Source organism: Drosophila takahashii, chromosome 3L (assembly GCF_030179915.1).
Source record: "Drosophila takahashii strain IR98-3 E-12201 chromosome 3L, DtakHiC1v2, whole genome shotgun sequence".
Taxonomy (NCBI): Eukaryota; Metazoa; Arthropoda; class Insecta; order Diptera; family Drosophilidae; genus Drosophila; species Drosophila takahashii.
Window position 1 is genome coordinate 6,465,937 of NC_091680.1, and position 23,044 is coordinate 6,488,980.

General features: G+C 41.3%; 1 protein-coding gene across 1 annotated transcript in view; it reads left to right on the forward strand.

The window, feature by feature from the left end:
* Positions 1–23,044, forward strand: part of Dnah3 (dynein heavy chain 3, axonemal) — a 40,131-nt gene that overhangs the window by 6,820 nt on the left and 10,267 nt on the right. The window contains exons 13-37 of the mRNA XM_017158839.3: positions 2–216; positions 1,417–1,607; positions 1,775–1,959; positions 3,297–3,414; positions 3,505–3,652; positions 4,138–4,295; positions 4,627–4,693; positions 5,789–6,679; positions 6,905–7,009; positions 7,070–7,240; positions 7,566–7,713; positions 8,120–8,218; positions 8,293–8,407; positions 9,591–9,759; positions 13,513–13,706; positions 14,467–14,669; positions 16,529–16,716; positions 17,018–17,188; positions 17,710–18,915; positions 19,145–19,288; positions 19,429–19,611; positions 20,263–20,468; positions 20,539–20,853; positions 21,383–21,614; positions 22,881–23,006. Coding sequence (XP_017014328.2) covers positions 2–216; positions 1,417–1,607; positions 1,775–1,959; positions 3,297–3,414; positions 3,505–3,652; positions 4,138–4,295; positions 4,627–4,693; positions 5,789–6,679; positions 6,905–7,009; positions 7,070–7,240; positions 7,566–7,713; positions 8,120–8,218; positions 8,293–8,407; positions 9,591–9,759; positions 13,513–13,706; positions 14,467–14,669; positions 16,529–16,716; positions 17,018–17,188; positions 17,710–18,915; positions 19,145–19,288; positions 19,429–19,611; positions 20,263–20,468; positions 20,539–20,853; positions 21,383–21,614; positions 22,881–23,006 — 5,948 coding nt within the window. The remainder of the gene's footprint in view (position 1; positions 217–1,416; positions 1,608–1,774; positions 1,960–3,296; positions 3,415–3,504; positions 3,653–4,137; positions 4,296–4,626; positions 4,694–5,788; positions 6,680–6,904; positions 7,010–7,069; positions 7,241–7,565; positions 7,714–8,119; positions 8,219–8,292; positions 8,408–9,590; positions 9,760–13,512; positions 13,707–14,466; positions 14,670–16,528; positions 16,717–17,017; positions 17,189–17,709; positions 18,916–19,144; positions 19,289–19,428; positions 19,612–20,262; positions 20,469–20,538; positions 20,854–21,382; positions 21,615–22,880; positions 23,007–23,044) is intronic.

Genomic DNA, 23,044 nt, shown 5'->3' on the forward strand with positions numbered 1-23,044 from the left:
GAACCCGAAACCCAGGGCTACCTCCATTACATCGACGAGGAGCATGTGGACTTTCTGGAGCTCTGTGAGAAGGTCGAGCAGATCGTCAAAGTCAACTGGCGCGGAGTGCATGTGTACTTGAAGCCCATCTATAAGTACTACTTCGGGCTTTTCCAGAAGTTAATAATGCCCATGGTGCAGAAGGTTTGGACTGAGAATATCCTGCCAGAACTTGGGGTGAGTTTAGCGTAGCTCTCCTGTTGGCAATCAGCGAACGACTGAGCCCGGGGCAATGCCTTCAAATGGATTTAATTATTTATTTCGATTTGATTACACGCAATGATGCGTAGAATTAACATAAAATTTCATTATGGAATATTAATAGACTGCTGACAGACAGACAAGTCAGTCGGCTGACAGAGAAGGTTGGAGATTTTGGGAGAAGTAGCTGGCAATTTGTGTAATTTGACAAGTTCCACCTCGCCGGGAATCCCGAAATCCGGATTATAACGCCTGCTCGTCTGTCTCTTGTTGATTCCCCGACAGTTTCTGTTAGCTATGTGCAATGTTTAATTAGTCGCTGTTTGGCTTCGCAAGCCTGTTGATTTAACAAAGTTTGGCATGTCATTATACTTAGGGGGTCCCTGTGAATTACCAAACGTATATCATACGCTCAATTTACTTCCCAACCCCCTCTCCTCCCCACCAACATTTCCAATTGCAGTTCGCATTCATTAAGTTTTATGAAACGACCAGCAATTTCCTCTCCCTTTCGATTCGTTCGGTTTGGTTTTTTGCACAATTTATATAAAATAAAAATTACTTCCGACTGCGTATGCTGCCTGCCGATGCATGAAATGCGAGTGCATCTCCGTCCGCAGCACCACCATCGATGCACCACTGGTGGTACAGTGGTGGAGTTTGGGGATTGGGAGGGGTTTCATAGACACCCCCATTTTTTCCGAATTTAATTTGCTACAATTTTAAAATCGAAATCAGCAAAGGTTTGGTTTACATAAGAGCTTTCTGTGACAAACAAATAAATGCTCATTAAGAGGAAAAAAGTTAGAATATTTCCAAACATATCTATGAATTGTAATATCAAATACGTTTACCAAAACCTAGAGCAAACTTCGTTTGTTTATTTTCCCATTTAAAAGCATTTAATCTATTTAATTGAATATTTTTAAATGTAATTGTTTCCCAAAATGATGGCATTTTAAATTACATATTTAAAGTGTAATTGGAAATCATTTAAAATTGAAGGGGTATTTTGGAAATTTAAAATATGCAAAATAAGCATATGAAATGAGCTCATTAAAAATCAGTTTATTAGGCCAATACCACTATTAGAATTTTAAAAATGACAAAATTCAGCCACAATGACCCCCCTATTTATAACCCCCCTTTTATGACACCCCTGCTATTTTTTTTCAGCCCGTCCAGGAGCTGCTGAAAAAACTGCAGGCCGTGAGCGATACGACCTATTATCTGCGCGATTTCATTCCGCTCAACCTGTTCATGCTGGATAATCGGCACGTGAAGCTATCGCTGCGGATGTATGTGCGCGAAATCTACGATTTCATAATTGATTTTTACAAAGCCCTCAATTGGAACGAGAATCGGGCGTAAGTAGCCAAGTGGCCGCATCAGCTAAATGAAGTGCAAGTGCGAGTGCTCTTCCACTTAACTTTTATGCTGACTGCCCTGCACCAAAAGGCCACTTAATAGATATAACTTTCCACCATACATATATGTATTTTTTACGGGATTTTTTTTCTTTCTGCCACCTCAGCATCTGCGAGGAGCTGGAGGAGATGTCGATGAAGGCCGGCGAGCGGCCGGAGGAGACGCCCGAGGTGGTGGCCCTGCAGAACTACATCAACGACTGCCGGGAGATGCGCATATTTGCCATCAAGGATGAAATCAAGAACGTGTTGAAGCGCGTCGTCTTCCTGCTGACACACACCTACCTGTCCAGTGAGTGATGCAATTGGTTTGGCTTGGTTTGGTTGGTTCTGGTCAGGACTTTTCCCTTTCCAGACCTCCCTTACGCTGTTTGTGCAGCTGCAGCACCTGCCCAGCCGAGCTTTCTCTCCTCCAATCCTGGCCAAAACTCAGACACTGGGGGAAAAATAGTGATATAAAAACTGAGATATAAATCTTTTGGGGGTGAATTATTTTGAGCTTTAAAAGACATTTAAAATAACTTAAGACATTTTATTTCGTATTGTAATTAATTATTAATTTAAATTTACCTTTGGTAAAAAAATTAAATAATTTGTTTTCTTGTAGTTAAGACTCATATTCTAACTTATTAATAGAGCTTGAAAATTATCTATATTTTCGATATTTCGACAACACCAATTCGAAATTATCGGTCTTTTGAAGGGAAAACTCAAATTAAATATAACAAAACGTTTTTAATAATTCCATTTTATTTAATTTTTAAAAAAAAGTTTTTGAATAATTATTTTAATTTATTAAAAATAGGTTTTGACTACTTCCCATGCCTTTGTCCAATGCAAAACTTTATCTTAAATTCGTTTTGTTTCAAGACTAAAATCCCCACCTTCAAATACCTCAATAGTACACAATTTTTCTGCCAGTGCAGCTAGTGTGTTTGCTTTGCGCTGTGTTTGGCTTTTCGAAGGAGAGAGGTGATGCGGAAGGGAATGGGCTGGGCTGATAGGAAAGGCAGGAAGTGCAGCTTCGCTTAACATAATTAACCTCAACTAACAAGCTGAGTCTACTAATTGGTTTTATAATTACTTGCGGTGAGACACCAAACATTGAGCTCCGCTAAAACCCCGAAAATGCAACTTAATGAGCTTAACAAATTCATGAATGTGTGAAAGTTGCTTTGACAACCGGCAAATGCAGACGAAACGAACAAGCGAATAAACTCACACCCACATTCAGATTCACATATGTACATTCACAGCCAGAGAAATCCACGCAGACAATTGCCAGTTATCGTCAAGTGTCGTGTGTATCTTTCGGATAGCTACAATATTGTACTTTAGTCCCTCTGCATTTGTGGCTCCATCTCCATCTGTCTGTCTGTTTGCCTCCGTCTGTCTGTTTGTCTGCCTGTCCGAATGTGTGGCTTTGTCACACCAAATACTCACGGATACAGCTTGTCAGGGCCAAAGATACTCGTCGTACCTACTCGAATAATTAATTAGTTTGTCCCCCGAAAAAGAAAGACTCGCGCAGCCAATTAATTAAGAGTTAAGCGCAGTTAATTAGCAGCGAGTATAGTAGTCTTCTCAGTTCATGGTCTCGAATCTCACTCCCCATTTTTATCTCCTCAGGCGATGAACTCCATCTCAACTCGCGCACATTCATCCTGCCGGGCGAACTGGAAGAGGTCCTGGATCTGAGTGCCGCCCGTTTGGCGGTGGTGCGTGATAATCTGGAGCTGGCCTTGCGGTGAGTGAAATGCCGATTAGGAACCTGATCCCAGAACAGCAGATTCCAGACCTCGAGATACCAAGATACTAAGCCGACACATCCTTCCAGGGAACGACGCATGGAGTTCGAGAAGCTGCTCGCCCAGGAGAAGCGAACGATGGACGGCTTTCGGATCCGGGAAATCCGGGATGTGCTCACGCTGGAGGAGCTCAAGGAGCGGGTGGACACGGTCGATTTGCTCTTCACCACCATTGAGGTGAGGGATTAGCTCCACTTTACTGGTATTTATTTAGTAGATTGCGTTTGATTCGTTGTGGCTGAAGCTAAACAATCATTGAATTCAAGACGAAAATCTTAATGGTTTTGAAAGCACTTAGAAAAGTGTCTACAAGTATGCTATAGAAATTTAAAAATTCATAAAAAAATCGATTAATCGATTTCAATCTACCCAAAAGTAAAAGGAGCAATAATGTTATGCAACTCCTTAAAAAATGAAAAGTTTTTAATTAACAGAATTTCGACAAAAAAACAACAAAAATGTTTTCTCATATATCAAGCATACTTAAAAAATGTCGTAGCATACTTTTAGTCACCTTTTAAAAATGGTTTCAAACCTATATTTCCTGATCCTTCTTTGTATACCGAGTTTAAAATTGTTGCATTTATTTCACAGTCAAAATTTTCTATGAAGATTTATCTATCAAAGATTGATCCCTATTAATTCCCATTTTTCCTTAACAGAATCTCAGTCGTGAGGCCAAGGCAATTAATACAGAGGAGACACTGCTCCAAATTGATGTCTCCGCCTTTCCGTTGCTGGCCGAGATCATCGAAAAAATGGAGCCCATCGAGAAACTGTGGAAGACCTCGTACGAATTCGAAAAGGATTATCTCATTTGGTAAGCAGGAACAACGTTTAAGCCCATTGCAATTATACTTCTGTCAGCCGGAGGGGGTTGATGGTGAGGTGGGGGGACGTTGTCACACTTCCCGGAGCAACGTAATATTCCGAATTGAAATGGCCCCCAGTCCGGCAGTCATTTCCATTGACATTGCTGCACGCAAATCCCAATACCAATTCGTAGTGGCCCTCACTCAATTCCCACAGCCCGGGGGCGGAATTCCAGCAGAAAGCTGCCGCTTATGATGAGGACACTACTTTTGCTCCTGCTCCCCCTTTTTTTTCGTGTATTTCTATTTACATCTCTTCTGCTGGTGCTTTCATTTCAGGATGTTCGAGCGCTTCGAATGCCTTAATGCGGATGGCGTGCGGGAGCAAGTGGAGAGTATGCACAAGGTAAGTAGTTGCAAAGTCGGAAGTTGTCATTCCAGGGGGCTTCAGCAGTAGCAGCTCCAGTGGCTCCAGTAGCTGGCGGAAATAAAAACGAGCAACGACCGACAAAGTTTGAGCTGTTGTCGGATTTCTCCTGCTCAACTGCCCATGCATGGGTTCCTGAGTCCTGCGTCCTGCGTCCTTTGGCCCCTCTTTTTGTGTCCCTGTCTGTCTGTAAGCCAATGTAGCAACTAAAATGCAACTAAAAACCTCAAGCCACCTAGGGCAGCAATAGTAGTAGCCCAACTATCCATCCCTTCAGTCAGCAAGGGACAATCCAAAACTGAAAACTGGCTGCAAAAAAAAAAAAAGTTCCACTTGGCAGCCGAAAAGTATGCATGGAAAAAATGCCCAACATATTTGGCGGCTGGTCTGGCTGGCATGAGATGAGTAGTTGGGAAATACGGGTCTGAGGATCCACCGGGGGGCGGAGGTTCGGGGTTGTGACCCTGCGGGGTCAGCTGGGAGGAAGCCGTTCGGAGCCACGCAAAAAAGCTGCACAAAGGCGCAAAAGGAAAGTCAGTTGAATTGAATTTTTCGGCACAGCTGAAGCGGCAAAGTGGGACCCCAAAAAAAGAAAGAAGAAATAAGGGAGACACTCCACCAACGAAGCCTCGAATACCCTAGTGAAATCGAATTATTTTAAGCCTTACAACTGGGCCACAGTTTTTTTTATTGATTTAAACTGTTAACTTATTTTCTTTAAAGGGGGGAATATTTAAATAATTGAGTTATTTTTAAAATGAGAAATGATTTTGTAAAAAAAACAATTATCTGTTATTAGAAAATCTTTATATTTTTGAGTTAAAATTTAATCATTAAAAATGATACTTTTTCAGTTAATACTATCTTAAGGACTTTTAAGTAGAACCAAATATAATTTACTTTTTTTTCTAAGACTTTTTTAGAAGGGGGTATCAAGACAGGTCGACCTAATTAATTGCATTTCTGATAATTGCCTAGAAACTTGAAAGTTTTTCGGTTGACCCCAGGCATTGCTCTTTTCTATTTGCCTTGTTAACCCTCTAAGGCTTCTGATTTACTTGTTTTTTTCTCCAGATAATGTACAAGCTGTCCCGCCAGTTGGCCTACAATCCAGTGGCCAAACGAGCCGCCGAGCAGATGCGCATGAAGATCGAGAAGTTCCGTGTTTATCTGCCCGTCCTGGACTCGATTTGTCGTCATGGATTAGAGAAGAGGCATTGGGACCAGATCTCCAAGATACTGGGACGCAAGGTTAACCCTAAACTGTATCCTACCCTAAAAGATATGATCGATGTGGATATTATGAGCATTCTGCCACAACTGGAGGAGATTGCGAATGCCGCTGGCAAGGAGTACGATCTGAATAATGGACTGAGGATCATGCAGGCGGACTGGAAGGATGTGATGTTCGAGGTGCTGCAGTATCGCGACTCGGACACGCACATCCTGGCCAGCCTGGATGATATTCAGACGCTTCTCGACGATCATATAATGCGAACGCAGGCCATGAAGAGATCGCCTTTTATCACGGCTTTGGGATCGAAGGCAGACGATTGGGAGGCCCGCCTCCTGCTTATCCAGAATATCATTGATGCCTGGACTCAAGTGCAGATTACCTGGATGTATCTGGAGCCCATATTCAGCAGCGAAGATATTATGCGACAAATGCCTCTAGAGGGCAGGAACTTCAAGGCGGTGGATAAGTTGTGGAGGAAGATCATGAAGCACACTATTAAGGATCGACATGTGATGGCCGCCACTGAATATCCTGAAATGCTGGAAGTTTTTACGAAGGCTATCGAGGATCTGGAGACCGTCACAAAGGGCTTGAATACGTATCTGGAACAGAAGCGTCTGTTCTTCGCCCGCTTCTTCTTTTTGTCCAACGACGAGCTGTTGGAGATTCTCTCGGAGACCAAGGATCCTATGCGGGTTCAGCCTCATTTGAGAAAGTGTTTCGAGGGGGTAAGTTCGAATTTCAAATTTTGTAGTTAAGAAAAAATCATTTTTCATTTTAGTGTTTTATTAAAAATAATATGCATTGATTTATATTTTCTAAAAATTTTAAATTTTTGAGTTTTTAGCTAGCATAGAGTTATGTTAAAAAAAAATTAATTATTTTTCAATTTTTAATAAGAAAATAATATTCACTAAGTTATATTTTCTTAAAATCTTATAATTTCCCCACAGATTGGCAGTCTGACCTTTGACGACAACATGGAGATTGTCGAGATGGTCAGCGATGAGGAGGAGCGTGTGGCTCTGGTGCGCAAAATCAACCCACAATTGGCCAATGTAAGATAGACTCCCATTTAAATCTGGTTCTCCTCTAATCGACAGACCTCTTTTTAATAGGGATTAGTGGAGATGTGGCTCAAGGAGGTGGAGATGGTGATGCTGGACAGCGTGAAGGAGCAGATGCGCGAGGCCTGGGAGGACTACGCGATGGTGGAGCGCATCTCCTGGGTGGTCAGTTGGCCGGGACAGGTGGTGCAGGGCATCTCCTGCATGGCCTGGACCTACGAGGTGAGTTGCCCCGAGTTTTGCTACAAAAACCGCGATAACCGCAAGGACGTCGTCCGTGGGACAAACAAATGTCCATCAGTGGGTTGTCAGAAAGGAGAGCTCTCTGTGCCGCTGACAGTGAGATTAGTCGACCCTCTATTCCTTCTTTCCTTTCCTTAACCCCTCGGGTGAACCTCCTTTTTGTGAACGTTTCCCTTTTGGGCTTTGACTTTGAACAAGTTTTTTCCGCGAAATTGCAAAACCATATTTCGCTCTTTATTTGCTTTCGCTTCGCTGCAGTTTCTCAGACACTTTATGCCTTACCTTTTTTTCCATTTTTTTCCAGGTGGAGGAGGCCATCGAGACGAAGGAGCTGCCGGCTTATTTGGAGAAGTCCAATCTGCAGATTGCCGACCTGGTGCAATTGGTGCGCACGGATCTGCAGGCCGGCGTCCGGATTGCCGTCGAGGCGCTGATTGTGTTGGATGTTCACGGTAAGTTGAGGGAGTGAAGAGCCAAGAACAATAAGTGGAATTTTAAATGTAGACCAAAGTAGCTTCAAAGCTGAAACCAACTTGACCGTATTTTAACGCTCTTTAACCTAACCACAAACCGAACACGTTTGCATAATTAAATAAAGCACAAAACCAAAAAACAAAACCGCAGGAGATTTCGGTTTGAGCTTTTACATTTTTTATTACCTGAATTTTTATTTTATTAAAGTATACAAATTATTTGTTTTTGAATAGATATTACAACGAAATATCATTTTGTGTAGTAATCATAGTAATTCCCATGTAATAAATCTATTAGGTAATACAATTGGTTAACATATATTCTCAAGAAAATACTAAAAAATCCAATAATTTGTTCTATAAACTCTCTCTTCTATATTTTCAGACCGTGATGTGGTTAAGTACCTTACAGATTGCAAGATCTCGAACATACAGGACTTTGATTGGATCTCCCAGCTGCGTTACTACTGGAAGGTCAACGAGAGTGAGTTTACTTGGGGGCTTAACGTTTTCTACCAAACAGACCACAACCATAAATCCCCGAACATATTTCCGCAGAAAACGAGGATTGGGTGTGCGTCAGCATGGTGGTCACAGATGTCGAATATGGCATGGAATACCTGGGCAATCTGCCCCGTTTGGTGGTCACTCCCCTCACCGATCGCTGCTACCGGTGGGTACTATCCCGTGTACTATACCATACTATATATCTTACACAAATCCCACAAAACCCCACTCTCCGCTCCTGTGTATGAATGTATGAATATCGAAAATATTAATTGACAAACCGTTGGCACAAAAAGCCCCCCATCCTTTCCACATACTGTGTATACTGTGTGTGTGCATCTAAAAGTCAGACGAGAAGCCAGCCACGTTTATTGGGAAAATATTTATTTTATTTCGCTGCATTTTAAATTTATTTTCATTTTTCCAAACAAAATACGCAAAAAGAGCTGAAAACCTTTTTGATGTTTAAGCTGCCTACGACAAACACACAATAACAACAACAACAGTAGCTATAAGGGGGTTATTTTCAGGACTAAAGGAAGGACACACAAACTGGCAGCACAGGATGGCAGGCAGGCCGTCGTTGGCAAGCCGGCAGAAAGGACATTTTAATGGGGTTTCCGATAAAACTTTTATATTAAACAAATAAATCAATGTTGGACAGTTTTTCACACACACACGGCACACTAACACTCATGCTTGGATAGTTAAAAAAGGAAGGACAAACAGACAAACAAAAAATGTTACCGAGTGTATATAGATATTTGTAGGGCTATGCCGGAAAAGCTAAAAAATATATGCACAAGCAACCAAAGTGGGGACACTGCCAATATGATAAAAATATGAACTTGCAAAACAAGCGGCAAAAAATGAGCAATGATATGATAGTTAGTCGAATGAGAAAGTATCTTTAAATAAGGTGGAGAGTTTCACAAGAAAAGCATATATTTGTTAAGTTATTTATTTGGTCTTAAACTTTTAAAATAAATATCAAAACGTCTTTCCTATAGCCTTAAAGTAAATAAAATAATAAAATTTATTTAAAATATAGATATAGGTACCAAATGTATATAAAATTTTAGAATTGTATTCTTAAAATGCAAAATTAACTCATTTCACTAGTCAATATACCCAAGTTCCCCCAAAGCTTTTATTTAGGTCAGAAAAACCACCCATAAATGACAATTTTTTAAGCTGCTGCCGTGAGGAATGGGATAAAAAAATTCCAAATAGATATTAAAATCGTGCCCTTTCCATATGTACGATCCATCAACTCTTTGTTGCTACTCTGTACTAAAGAATAAACCCATTTTTTCTCCAATTCCCTATGCGATCTGATCCGAATGCAGGACTTTGATGGGCGCCCTAAAACTCTGCCTGGGTGGAGCACCTGAAGGACCCGCGGGAACGGGAAAGACGGAGACCTGCAAGGATCTGGCCAAGGCGGTGGCCAAGAAGTGTGTCGTCTTTAATTGTTCCGATGGACTGGACTACAAGGCGCTGGGCAAGTTCTTCAAGGTGAGTCTCCCCCATCTAAATCGGAACTATAATAGAGCTTGAAATTCATCGATATTTTCGATAACTTCACAATATAGTGTCGATAATACCGATGTTTTCAAGGAAAAAAATCTACAAAAATTAATAAAATTATCGAAAATATCGATAATTTCAATATTTTTCAAGCTCTAGATTCTAAGTTTATACTATATGTGTAGATAAAGATAACGTGAGATTCTAAGCGTCGCTCTGTCTACGATTTGCTGCCCGACTGCTTTCTAATTGATGGCCCCCGAAAAAAGCGAGTCGAGTGGAGCACATTAATCTCGTCAAAGAACCCGTCTTGATGCGGCGGCACACGCAACAATCGTGACTTTCAATACCGCCGCACGAGCATAGTTAATTGGACTCATGTCAGACACACTGGAGCCGACTTTCGATGCGCCCTTCTCTCTGGCTTTATATGTTTATTGAAATTTATGCAGCGAGGGGATATTTTCCCCTGTTGACTAATTAGGCAGTTTGCGAAAGTAATGGCCGACCACCGACTGCCGACCCTTCCTTCTTACCTTCCCAAAACATTCGACTTTCGTGCGCCTCCACTTAAGTTTATGCAAATTTTTATTTGCAGGTCGTTAACCGTAGCCTCCTGGACATCCATCCCCATCCCATTCGCAAGCCCCCAAAAACACACGCACATCTTAAGTGGGTGCTGAAACCTTGTAGTAAAATTTATGCTGCCCATAGGCTCTAATCGCTTAATACGCTCACACGGCTAATTGCATAATAGTTCCTAAGCCCCCGAAAACAGAGTGGGTCCCATAAACACGGGAGCCATTCGATGAGCTGATAGGTAGTCGAGGTAGGTGGTTAGGTAAGGGGTAAAGTGATCACCCAGAGTTCTTGTTCATTTGCATGGGATTTGTATTAATAACGATTCGACCCAAACCGGCAACTTTAGTTGCGTCGATAGGAGAGCCCATAAATTGCCATCGCGCGCTTCTTGCTCAATTTAAATTAATGAATTTATGCGATTGGGATCCACTTGAGTTTGGACATTTGTTTATTCTTTTTATTGCTTAATTTGGGTCTCTGCGTCTGGTTTTTAGAGCAGCAGAGTCGTCGTAGAGCCGCACAGTCGGGTTTTAGAAAGTCGTTCTGCTCTTTGTCACCAACTGGATTGGCATTTGTTCTAATAATCTCTAGGAAGTCGTAAATCTTCACAGCACACGATGCTCTGCTCTCCCACTTTGTCGATTTGGCGGTGCGGTTTTTTGATTTCTAGTTGCCGGGGGCCTGGGAATGAATGTCTGGGGAAACAGAATGTTGCGACAATAAAATAATTTGCAATTGACAAAATATGCGAAATATGTGCCGGAGCAATTTCTCTGCCTGCCCAGAAAGTAATCGTAAATAAATTAAATGCAAATAAAATGGCACCACAACAATGGCTGTCGCACCGAACAAAAGGCGCATCCGATGGATGCTAAAAGTTATCGCAACAGGATGGCTTCATTTCTGGGTTAGCAGTAGGGAAGGGAAGGGTACTTTTTTTTTCGTGGTTTGAGGTACTAGAAACTAAGATTAAAATATTTATAAAATATCCAAGAAAATGTATGGGTATAGTAAACTTTCTTTTCTAAATGTGCTAAGACTAAAGATTTATTTAAAGTATTTCTCTGGTGTTTCGAAGAACTCATATTTTTGGTTGCTTAAGTAAATTAATTTAAACATTTCTGCTCCTTATCGTTGATTTATATTTTTAATATTATGGTAAGGTTTTATATATTATATATCTATAGTGATTAACATTTTCAGATAGAATGTACCTAAATTTACCTATAGAGATACTTCCCATCACTGTTGCCATCGGCGGCCAACCACTCTCAATGGAGTTCAAAGTGTGCAAAGGCAACGGCAGCCACCTTTTTTGCCAAGCTCCATCGAGTTGCGTTGCTCTGGCCAAACAAGTTCCTAACACAACAGCTCCACCTACAGGACCTCCTACACCACCACTTCCTGCACCACCACCAGTGGCACAGAGGCGCTAATTGTACAATGGCCAGGCCAAGCGAAACGGCAGCAACAACAACCGCATCGGTTGTAGGGACAACAGTGGCTGCAAAAAGCGTGCGAACGCGCAACAGAATGTAAACTCTTTGTGGTGGAGTAGGGAGTGAGTAGGGGAAAAAAAGGAGGAAGTCCTTGCGGCAGAACCAACAGAAGCCACTTGCCATTCAGGCACCTCTGAGGTGGTCAAGTGGATGCCCCGCGACCGGTCAGGAGCAACAGCTGTCCACTGGCTACTCCACTGATAAGTGACTGTGTTTAGTTTTAGTTAATGCATATCTGGTTTTAGTTAGCATTTTGACAGGCTTTCGGGGGTTTAATAAGGAAACTAATTTTATTGGCGCTAGAGAGTAGAAATACAATAACCTATTTTTGATTCTGTATCTCTCAGTTCTCTAAAACTGGATTGTTTTTATGCTTACGTCGTTAAATGAAGAAATCTCCTCTTGTTCACTGAAAAAACTGCAGAGCGAAAAATTCGAGAGCAAATCTGCTTGGTTTTTTTGATAACAAGTTCTCTCGAAATCAGGGGTAAAGTGTTCTCAGATTAAGAGCACTTCTTCTTGATTTAAGTATTGAGCATGGAGTTTCTTTTCTCTGTGTATCAGCTAAAATAAATTTATGTCTTAAACATTTTCCCATCATTTTGGATATAAAATGATTTCAAGCTGCCTTTTCAATAATTGAAAACGTAAGAGATACCGAGAAGAGAAATCAGTTCGTTAGAGTTTGCTGCATCAGTTCTGCACAAAGGATTTCCCTAATTAGGGGAAACTCGAACCTTTTTCTTCAGCTCCAACTATGGGAACTCCGGTGCTTTGCCAACGGGCTGCTCATAGGGACATATAACTGATAGATTCCGCCCCTTCCGACCTGCCACGCCCACTCAGGCATATGGTAACGTATGGAATGGTATATGGAATGGCACTTGCAGTCGGGTCAGTTCGCTGCTTTGGCGTTCTATTTGTGCTGGTGGAGGGTGGTGGAGAGTGGGGATCTGCCGGGGTCCAGCTGGGATAAAACAGCATATTTATTGCAACATGCAAAAGGAAGCATATCAAAGGGTCGTAGTCGCAGAACGAACACCACCATCACCCATATCGACCCTAGAATCAGGAACCTGAAAACAGAAACCGAGCCATGAGAAAGAGAAAATAATGTTTATGCTGCTGTTTGCTTTTTCCACTTTTCCCCATCGAACTGTACTGTGTGGATATTTCCCTGAAACAGTCAGAAAAAAAGTATCCTTACTTTTAGAGGGATTTTTAGGCCCGAGTTCTTGAACAAAGAATAAATCATTATTAAAACTTAAATTTTTGAAAATGTTTTAGAATCAAGACTAAATAGTTCTTCAAACCCAAATTATCCAAAAAGGGGCTTAATTTAATAAAATTATTCAATAAATATAACTATATTAATCACAAACATCCTAAACTAGAACCCGAAAAATAAAGAATTTCAGAATAATCCGATTTTTATATCCTCACTTATAGAAGGAATTATTCTTATCAGTATTATTAAAAGAAACTCAAAGCACTTAGTTTTTTTGTGAGTGCAGTTCCGTTTGTCCAGGAATTTCTGTTTCTATTTGTGTGCTGCTATTTTTTTCGTTTTTCAGCCCTATTCGGGATTGTTCCTGGACAGAGCGTGCTGTTTTGACTGCTTCCTCCTCATTTCTAACCCATTTCTCTGGATTCCTTGCAGGGCTTGGCACAATCGGGCGCCTGGGCCTGCTTCGACGAGTTCAATCGCATCGAGCTGGAGGTGCTCTCCGTGGTGGCGCAACAGATCCTGACCATCCAGCGGGCCATCGGACGCAAGGTTGTGAAATTCTTTTTCGAGGATACAATGCTCAAACTGGATCCGACTTGTTCCATATTCATAACCATGAATCCCGGGTGAGTGGCGGGGGTTTTTCTGGGGATGCCTGGGAACAGCAGCTGCGGTTTCACGCATCGCATTTTTTCCGCACTTCCTGGTTTTTTTTCCGTTCCGGTCCTTTCTGTTCTGTGGGCATTTGAAAATACATTTAGTTACTTTGTAAGCCTACCATATGGGAGATACGGCTGAAAGGGGGAAAGGGCTATTAGAGAGCCACCCCCAGACACAGAGGTGGACGCACTGCGTTCCGATATTGGTAGTTATTGCGTTATTGGAGATTTTCCCATCGGGATATTTATTGCTTTGGCATGCATGTGGAACAGCTGCGACAAACATGCATATTAGCCAGGCTCTGGGAATCCTGGTGCTCCTGGTTCCTGGTTCTGAATCCTCGTCCTTTCCAGCCATAACTGATTGCGCCATTCAGCGAAGGTCTTAATTTCGATTGGACGTCGCTTTTGCTTTTGCTATGCTTTGCTTTGCCATTCCTGCCGGCTAGAAGTTTGCTTTTTTTGCACCTACTTCACTCCACTTTGCTTTTTCCTGCCTGCCAATTTGTCACGCAACCAGACGTTCTTAAGAGCAGTCACTCATATTGGTTATTGGCCATCGGGAATGGGAAATGGGAATGGGAAATGGGGAAAATGTCCAATAGAACTGTGAGGAGAGCCTGTGTTTAGTATTTATGCCATTAGCACTTGCACTTTGATGAATTTGATTGCCCAAAGGGGCTCTAATCCCGGTGTCTACCCTTTCCTTTCCCCATTTTATCCTTAGATATGCTGGACGAACGGAGCTGCCGGACAATCTGAAGGTCCTGTTCCGAACGGTGGCCATGATGGTGCCGGACTACGCCATGATTGGCGAGATCACCCTGTACTCCAACGGATTCGACATGGCCCGGAATCTCTCCCAGAAGATTGTGCAGGCCTATAAGCTGTGCTCCGAGCAGCTGTCCTCGCAGTCTCATTACGATTACGGTGAGTTGAGAGTTCGAGAAAATCTTTAGAGAATAAATTACTGATACAAAATATGATGTAAACGTTAAAAAAGTAAAAAAAGCACAAGGGTTACATTTTTAAAATAAAATATATTTTTTTGATGTAGAATAAAATGAATAACGAATTAAGATTGTATATTTGTCAAAATAATACTGGTTTACTCTTTGTCCATATATACAAAAAATGTTTGTTTTTTTCTAGTGACACAAGTATATTCTTATAAATTAAGAATTTTAATTATAAAATGTTCTAAAAAATTAATGATTATACATAAAATAGTATTTGTGAATGTCTCATTGAATTTCGTAATTGTTTTTAATAATCATTATAAATGAAATATCTGTTCTACTGACTGACAGAGCATCAATGTACACTTTATTTCCACCGCTTCCGGGAACTCCGCCCTGAATGCACTGGGGCATAAAAACTCCGCAGCATAAAGCTGGTATTAGACATGACCTGGTCAGGGGGCAAGATGGTCGTCTTTGTCCTGGTCCTGCGTCTGCTCCACCTGGCTAATAAGGCGCAAAAGTAGTCAACAACACGTGTTTTTTTCCTTCCATCTGTGGAAAATGCAGCAGAACTTCGGAGGGAGTACAGAGTATGGGTATGGTTTTTAAAGGGGATACAACTTTCCGGATGTCTCATGTCCTGCGTGCGTGTCTCCTTCTCCATCGCCTTTCGTGCATCCTTCTGCTTGTTTCAAGGCAAAGATATTGCTCCTTTTACGACGTAACATGTCATATGACATTACAACATGTCTGTGTTAGCCACTCCGTTTGGGTTTGGGTTCGAGCTTTCCAGCTTCCAGTATTCTGGGGTCTGGGATCCATGGGTGTGCGTGTGCATCTTTGTCCGGCCGCTGGCTGCAATTGCAGGAAGGCGAAACGAAGGCGAAGGCAGCTGTGTGCAAGTTTATGTGCAAAGTACATTTGATCAGTATCTTATTTTGAGTTTAAATTGAAAAACTTTCTTGCAAGTTTCGCTGCTGCGCTTTTGTGCATGTTGCGTGTGTGAGAGACAAATGGCACATAGACACACACACATTGTATTTGCCGCTCTGCCAAGTAATAATAAAAACTATTTGTACATTTAGTTGCCCTCCCTCACTACCACTCGCATTCGCATTTGCCGCCTGTCCAGCTGTTTTTGCAACGTTGCGAAAGTTTAGCATTTCCCTGGCTCCATAATGAAGAAGCCTGGGATGCGAAGGGAATGGAGCCTGAACTCCAGGTATTACGACACCCCGTCTCGTCGACGCCATCGGCAACCGGGCATCGCCGAATAGCAAATACCAGAACCTGCTGACTCCACGTTGAGTTATGCGCTCGCATAACTGTCAAGCTAATGCCCCAAAACCTCCAACTTCCCACGCTCCTGAACTTCTGCAGATCTCTTGGGCTTAGAAAAATACATTGGAACTTAGAAAGCAGAAAACTGAAATGATCTTTAATTTCGATCAAAGTAATAAACTTCATTTAAGGGAAATATGGACAAACATTTTGTAATAATAAGATTGATTTAAAAAAAAACATTATTAGAAAATATTAATAGACATTATTAAATGTAATAATAATATAATATATGTAAAAATATTTAATACTAAAATTTTATTAAAAAACTACTTAGAGAATATTAATATATATTATTATAAATGTAAATGGTAATGGGTTGTTTACATAGATTTGTATTGTAATGTTCGTTATATAGTTATTTTTAACGATTTTCATTTCCCCATTAGGGCAATATATTTCTTGAAAATTCTTTTTTTTTTAATTTACAACCAATTTTTTTGCCAATTATATTTACTGATGTCTCACTGTACTTTTATTTGGCAGGAATGCGCGCCGTAAAGTCCGTTCTGCTGGCCTCCGCCTCGCTGCGACGACTTTATACTGACCTGCCGGAGCCGGAGATTGTGCTGCGTGCCATTGTGGATGTCAATTTGCCAAAATTCCTCGAGCAGGACATCTCCCTCTTTATCGGCATCTACATGGATCTCTTTCCCGGCGTTGAGTTGCCCATGGTAAGCAATATTATCTGTCATCGGTTTTGAATCAATTAACATTCTTCAGGTGTAATGACCTGCAAGCGCCGCCAATTAATTCGATAATGGTTAAATGATAAATAAATAGGAAAAATGTATTTACAGAGGTTATTTAAACACATATAATATTTATGATATTTTACTATATCCAAAACTATAGTAATATATATCTTTTATTTTTTTTTATATATCGATAGACATTCAAAGTGTGCATATTCAACATTTATTAACTGCCCGCATACCATTTTCCACCATTTCATATTTTATTTACGCCGGATAGCCGCAACGTGGCGACATACTCAAGTGGCTGCACATCAACCTGGCGGATCGGAATCTGCAGGCGACGCCCTGGTATTTGGAGAAAATTCTGCAGATATACGAGATGCTGCTCGTGCGGCACGGCCTGATGATAGTGGGTGGCTCGATGGGCGGAAAGACCACTGCCTACCAGGTGAGTGGGCAGCCTGAATTTCAGTAACGACGCTTATTACTTTTGCCGGCCAGCCAATTAAATGGGCTGGAATTAATGAGTTAACAAACGACTTAATCTGCACAAGGAATAATTAATTACAGATTATTAACTTTTGTTTTTTTTTATGTATATCAAAAATAGTAAAAAAACTGATTCTTTAATTAATGGAAATAGACTGCGTAATAGACATGTATATCAAGAGGCAAAGTCCGATGCAAGCTCAATATCTTACAGAAAATATTGTTAAGTTTTATATATCAAAATTTTAAAATTTCAAAATTATTTTAATTTACTTTAAAATATCAAATTGATTGATACTATTGAAAAAATTTGGTCCATTACTTCAAACATAACATGGATTTATCGCGAATACGTTGAAATATCGAATTATATGTCGACACACGATATATCAATATATTCTCAATGTAAAAAATTTATAATTTCAACTATAATTGTAAATAATATTTTTTTCCGTGTGTCTATTATTTGTTTTCTTCTAGGTTTTGGCCCAGACACTGCGCAACGTGTCCAACGATGAGGAGGCGACGCTCAAGGAGTTCCCGGTCACGTTCCGGATCATCAATCCGAAGGCCATCACCATGGGCCAACTGTACGGACGCTTCGATCCTGTTTCCCACGAGTGGTACGACGGAGTGCTGGCCAAGACCTTCAGGGAGCAGGTCCAAGGACCCAAGGGCGAAAGGGCTTGGGTGATGTTCGATGGCCCCGTGGATGCGGTTTGGATCGAGAATCTTAACACCGTGCTGGATGACAACAAAAAGCTCTGTCTGATGTCCGGTGAAATAATGCAAATGACCAAGCTGATGAACATGATGTTCGAGCCGGCGGACTTGGAGCAGGCATCCCCTGCTACAGTTTCACGTTGTGGAATGATCTATATGGAACCATCCCAATTGGGTTGGCGGGCCCTTCACAAGAGCTTCACCAATGTTTTGGTTAACCGAGTGGGTCTTAGTGATATCTACATGACCCTATTCGAGGACATGACCGAGTGGTTGGTGCCGGCGGCCTTAGAATTTCTGCCTCAGTGCAAGCAAATGTTGGAGCTCTCCCCCATTTATCAGTATCAAACCTTTTCGAGGTTTTTCCTACACTTCCTCGAGAAGCACAAGCAGTTCAATCAGGCCTGGTTTCAGCAAATGTTCCTGTTCTGTTTTGCCTGGGCTTACTGCTCAGCGCTCACCTATCAGGGTCAGCGAAACTTTGACACCCTGTTGCGCAAGGTTATCTATGGTTCGAACGAGAATTACCCGAAACCCAAGTACTTTTCGCTGAATCGAGGGCAAATGTTCCCCGAGAAGTTGCTCTTCCTGGACTACCGATTCGATGAGGCCGAGAACTGGTGGACCTGGCAGAAGAGTGACGATAGCTCGGGAACCACGGCCACCTTTCCCGAAAATGCACAGATTAGCGAACTTATCGTCCCGACTAAGGAAACGGGCTATATCTCCTACTGGCAGGACTTTTGCATCTCAAAATCATACGCCATGTTGGTTGTCGGTCCTACGGGAACGGGAAAGAGTGCTATTATTACAAGCAATCTGCTGGCTATGCCTAAGTTTGCAAATCTAGTGAATGTCATTAACTTTTCGGCTCGAACCTCGGCTCAAATGGTACAGGACACCATCATGAGCAAGTTGGACAGGCGGCGCAAGGGAGTTTTTGGACCCTCATTGGGCAAGAAGGTAAGTAGAGTAAAAATCGAAATTATCGATATTTTTTAAAAAATCGATGTTTATGGGAAACAACCCTTTTTTTTCATTTTGATATAAACATTTTTATAATGATGTGTTTTCCTTCAAAAAATCGATGTTATCGATAAGATATTGTGAAAATATCGAAAATATCGATAAAGCTCTGGTACAAATAATACGAATTTTCAATCCTGTGTTTAATTTAAATCCCCATTTAAAGTGCACGGTTTTCTGCGATGATGTGGCCATGCCCTCGAAGGACACCTATGGCTCACAGGCTCCTCTGGAGCTCCTCCGCACTTGGTTGGATCATGGTTATTGGTCGGACCTGGTAGACACCACCAAAATCGAATTGGTGGACATGGTAGGTGCAGCAGTTACCAGTTTGACAACTTATTCCGTCCATAAACTGGCCATAAGTTATCTGTAAAGTTTTCATCTCTGTTCACCCGTCTTGTTTTCCCACTCCCTTCAACTCTATGAACACCCGGAATCGCTGGACAGACTCTGATGTGCGCCATGGGCACTTTGGGTGGCAGTAACTTCATTTTCCCGCGTCTCTATCGCCACATGTTCGTGGTGGCCGTCGATTCCTTTGAGGACTCCACCATCGTTCGAATATTCACAACGATTGGTGATTGGCATTTTTCCAAGGGTTATCCGGAAAAGGTGGCTCTGCTCTCCCGCGTACGTATCTCTGTCTCTTGTAGCCCAAAACAACAGCTTGCAGTGAGAAAAAAATATTTAAAAGTAAATTTTATTTTTATTAAAAATAAATAATGATAACAAATGGTTGTGGGTAAGGGTTTTCAGAACAATTTTTTGTTTTACACTTTTTGAATGCCACATGTTACTTTTAATTTAAATGCGGATTGGATATTTCCTAACCCAAGTGCTATATGAAAAAATAATTTAAATAATAAGTACTAAAATAAACACAATTTTATTCTTTAATTTTTATTTTATAATATTTATTTATTTCTCTTATCAAAATTTTTTTTTGCAACCTGTAAACTTCAAATTTTATTTTAAAAATATATATTTCTTTGTTTTAAAAACCGTGTCCCTGGCCAATTTGTATTCGTGTAAAAACCGCACGCAGAATGCGACCGGAGGATGATTGTCTGGTCAGTGGAGTCAATGGTCCATCCATGTGTCGTCCGCCGAGCTTGGCTGGCACCCAAGCGCAGCGAACATAATAAAATTAAAATGGCGTATTTTATAGCTTCATTTCCCCAAAAAACTTCGACTGTCTCTGGCTCTCCTTTAACTGTTTGTGTTGTGGGGTTTTTATTATTGCACCTTTATGTGAAAAACTGGCTATCTCCTTTTTCGCAGGGCTTATCGGAGGCCATGGTCAGTGTATACCGCGAGGCGATTCGCAGCTTCCTGCCCACGCCGGCCAAGTCGCACTACTCCTTCTCCCTGCGGGACATCACCCGCGTCTTCCAGGGCATCGTGATGGTGCCGCCGAAGCGGATGCCCGATCCCGAGAAGCTGGGTCGCCTGTGGGCCCACGAAACCTATCGCGTGTTTTACGACCGGTGAGTTAATGTGTCTGCCGTGCCTGATAACTGATAATATATTAAAAACGTTAATAACTCTTGTTTCCAGTTTGGTGGATCAAAAAGATAGAGATCGTCTGCTCCTGATGGCCGTGGATGCGTGCAAGTCCAATCTGAGATTCCCCTTGGAACAGGCCTTTGGCGAACGCATCGAACCGGGTGAAAAACTGACTGACAACGATCTCCGCAACCTTTTCTATGGGAACTATATGGAACCCGATGCCGAACCCAAGTTTTACGATGAGGGCGACACATATGAGAAGTTGGAGAAACTGATGAAGTACTATCTCAGGGAGTACAACTCATTCTCGAGCTCACCCATGGATCTGGTCATGTTCCGGTTTGCCATCGAACATGTGAGCAGGTAAATTTGAGAGGGATTTTGTTCCGAACTTAATGCAAGATTTTTTAAAAATTAAAATTTGCTTTTGTAAGTCACAATATTTAACTTTTAAACAATCATTTATATTAATAATTTTAAATATTTTTATACATAAATATTTCAAGACAAATACTCCCAGAATCTGTAAGGGATATATTAAAGATACATTTTATTACTATAAAATATTTTTTAATGATGAATTTATCATATAACATAATAGGTTAAATAAATAAGTAATTTTTGCTATTTTTAAACTATTTATTTAAGACTTTTAGTTTTTATTATTTACAAAAATTAATTTAAATTGGCTAGTCTTATTTTTGAGTTTTCAAACAAAATAATAAAACAAATTAAGGTTGTCAATAAACCTTTTTTATTAGAGAAATGTATTTGTAAATTCGAAATACATTTTATATATCTTAAAACCCATTCATTTCAAGATTTTATTATACCTACATATGTACTACAAATGTCTAAACTAATCCATCTTTTTTTCTTTTCCCGTTTCCAGAGTTTCCCGGGTGCTTCAAATGCCGCGTGGCAACATCCTGATGGTGGGCATGGGCGGATCAGGACGGCGGAGCTCCGCTCGCCTGGCCGCCTACATAGCCGACTGCCGGCTGATGACGGTGCAGGTGTCCAAGAGCTACACCATCACGGATTGGCGCGACGACCTGAAGAAGATACTCATGTCGGCCAGCTTCAATCTCAACCACACGGTGTTCCTCTTCTCCGACGCACAGGTGAGTTAACTGGAAACCGATTCTCGATTCTCGTAAAAAAAAGACAGATTGTTGGAAGCGGTTGATGGGGATATGCTAATCCATCAGAATGGCGTTTTAATAAGGTTGTAAATCGGCTCGACATCAAAACTGAGGCCAGGGAACAATAAACCCATAAAGCCCCTGACTTCTCGGTAATCTGAGTATGTAAATTGATAAATTAAATTGAAATTAATTTGAATACTTTTGGAAATAAAGCAGAGCTCCGTTGTCTGGTTGAAAATTTTGTCGCACGAGTTTCGTCGGGACAATTAAATTTGGCTCGAATCAGTTTTCAATACGGAAGCTCGACAGCCGCTCTCATTGTTTTCCGAGAATTTGCATTTATAATTAGGTTAATTGTTGAACTAACTTGATTATTGCTCAGCAATTTGCATAGGCAGCGGCTCAAAATTATGGCAAATCAAGAGCACATGAGTGGGCTACGAAATAAAGGTGGTGTTTTGTCGCCTTCCCAGGCCATAAGAAATATATATATTGTGGCTCAATAAATTAGCATGGCCAAAATGCCAATCGAAACGTAGGCCAAAACAATATGCAGGTGTGTTTACACATTGTTGCCAAACATAATAATACTGCTCCAAATTCGCCTAATGCGCCCTTTGTCCACCGAAAACCATTTGACCATGAAGCGTGACCAAATGTAGAAATCCATAAGAAGCCATTTGACCGGATTAAAACTGCTTTAATTCTGTTTGCCAATGCTTTATTCGAAGTCCAATCGGATTGGGTTTTCCTTTCCTCTCCATTCGATGGAAAACTTTTCGATGCATTAGAATGTTTTCGGAATCCTTGGCCGTCCAATCAATGATTTATCTACCCCCTTTCAGTTTTCAGTCTGTCGTCTGTGCCAACAAAGCCCCAATGCAGATATTAATTAACAATTACACTGAAATGACCAACGGGGAGCTGAGTTCTGGGTCCTGAATCCTGAGTCCTGGGACAAGGCCACTTAGGCGAATGCAAAATGCATGTCCCAGGATCTCAGGGCAGTAGCCCTTCTACCCCGGCTACATAAAAATGCATTTGGCCAGCAGCATAGCTCAACTTCAGCTACCTTCCAAACTCCAAACTCCATACTCCATTCTACATTCTGCCTACCAAACTGCCATGCCAACTTCCACTTCAACTGCAACTCGAACTGCACTCCCATTTGCATTGCACAATTGTGAATTTTCCGCTTCTGTCTCTCTATTTCTCGGTGTTTCCACCTCTGGTCGATTGAAGGCAACGGATGAGGGCTACGTGGAGGATATCAATGGCATACTTAATACCGGTGATTTGCCCAATCTCTATCAGCTGGAGGACAAGGCAACCATCATGGAGAATATGGCAAATGTAGCCAAACAATTGGTGAGTGCGAAAAGGGAAGCGTAAGTGTTGTCAAGCCA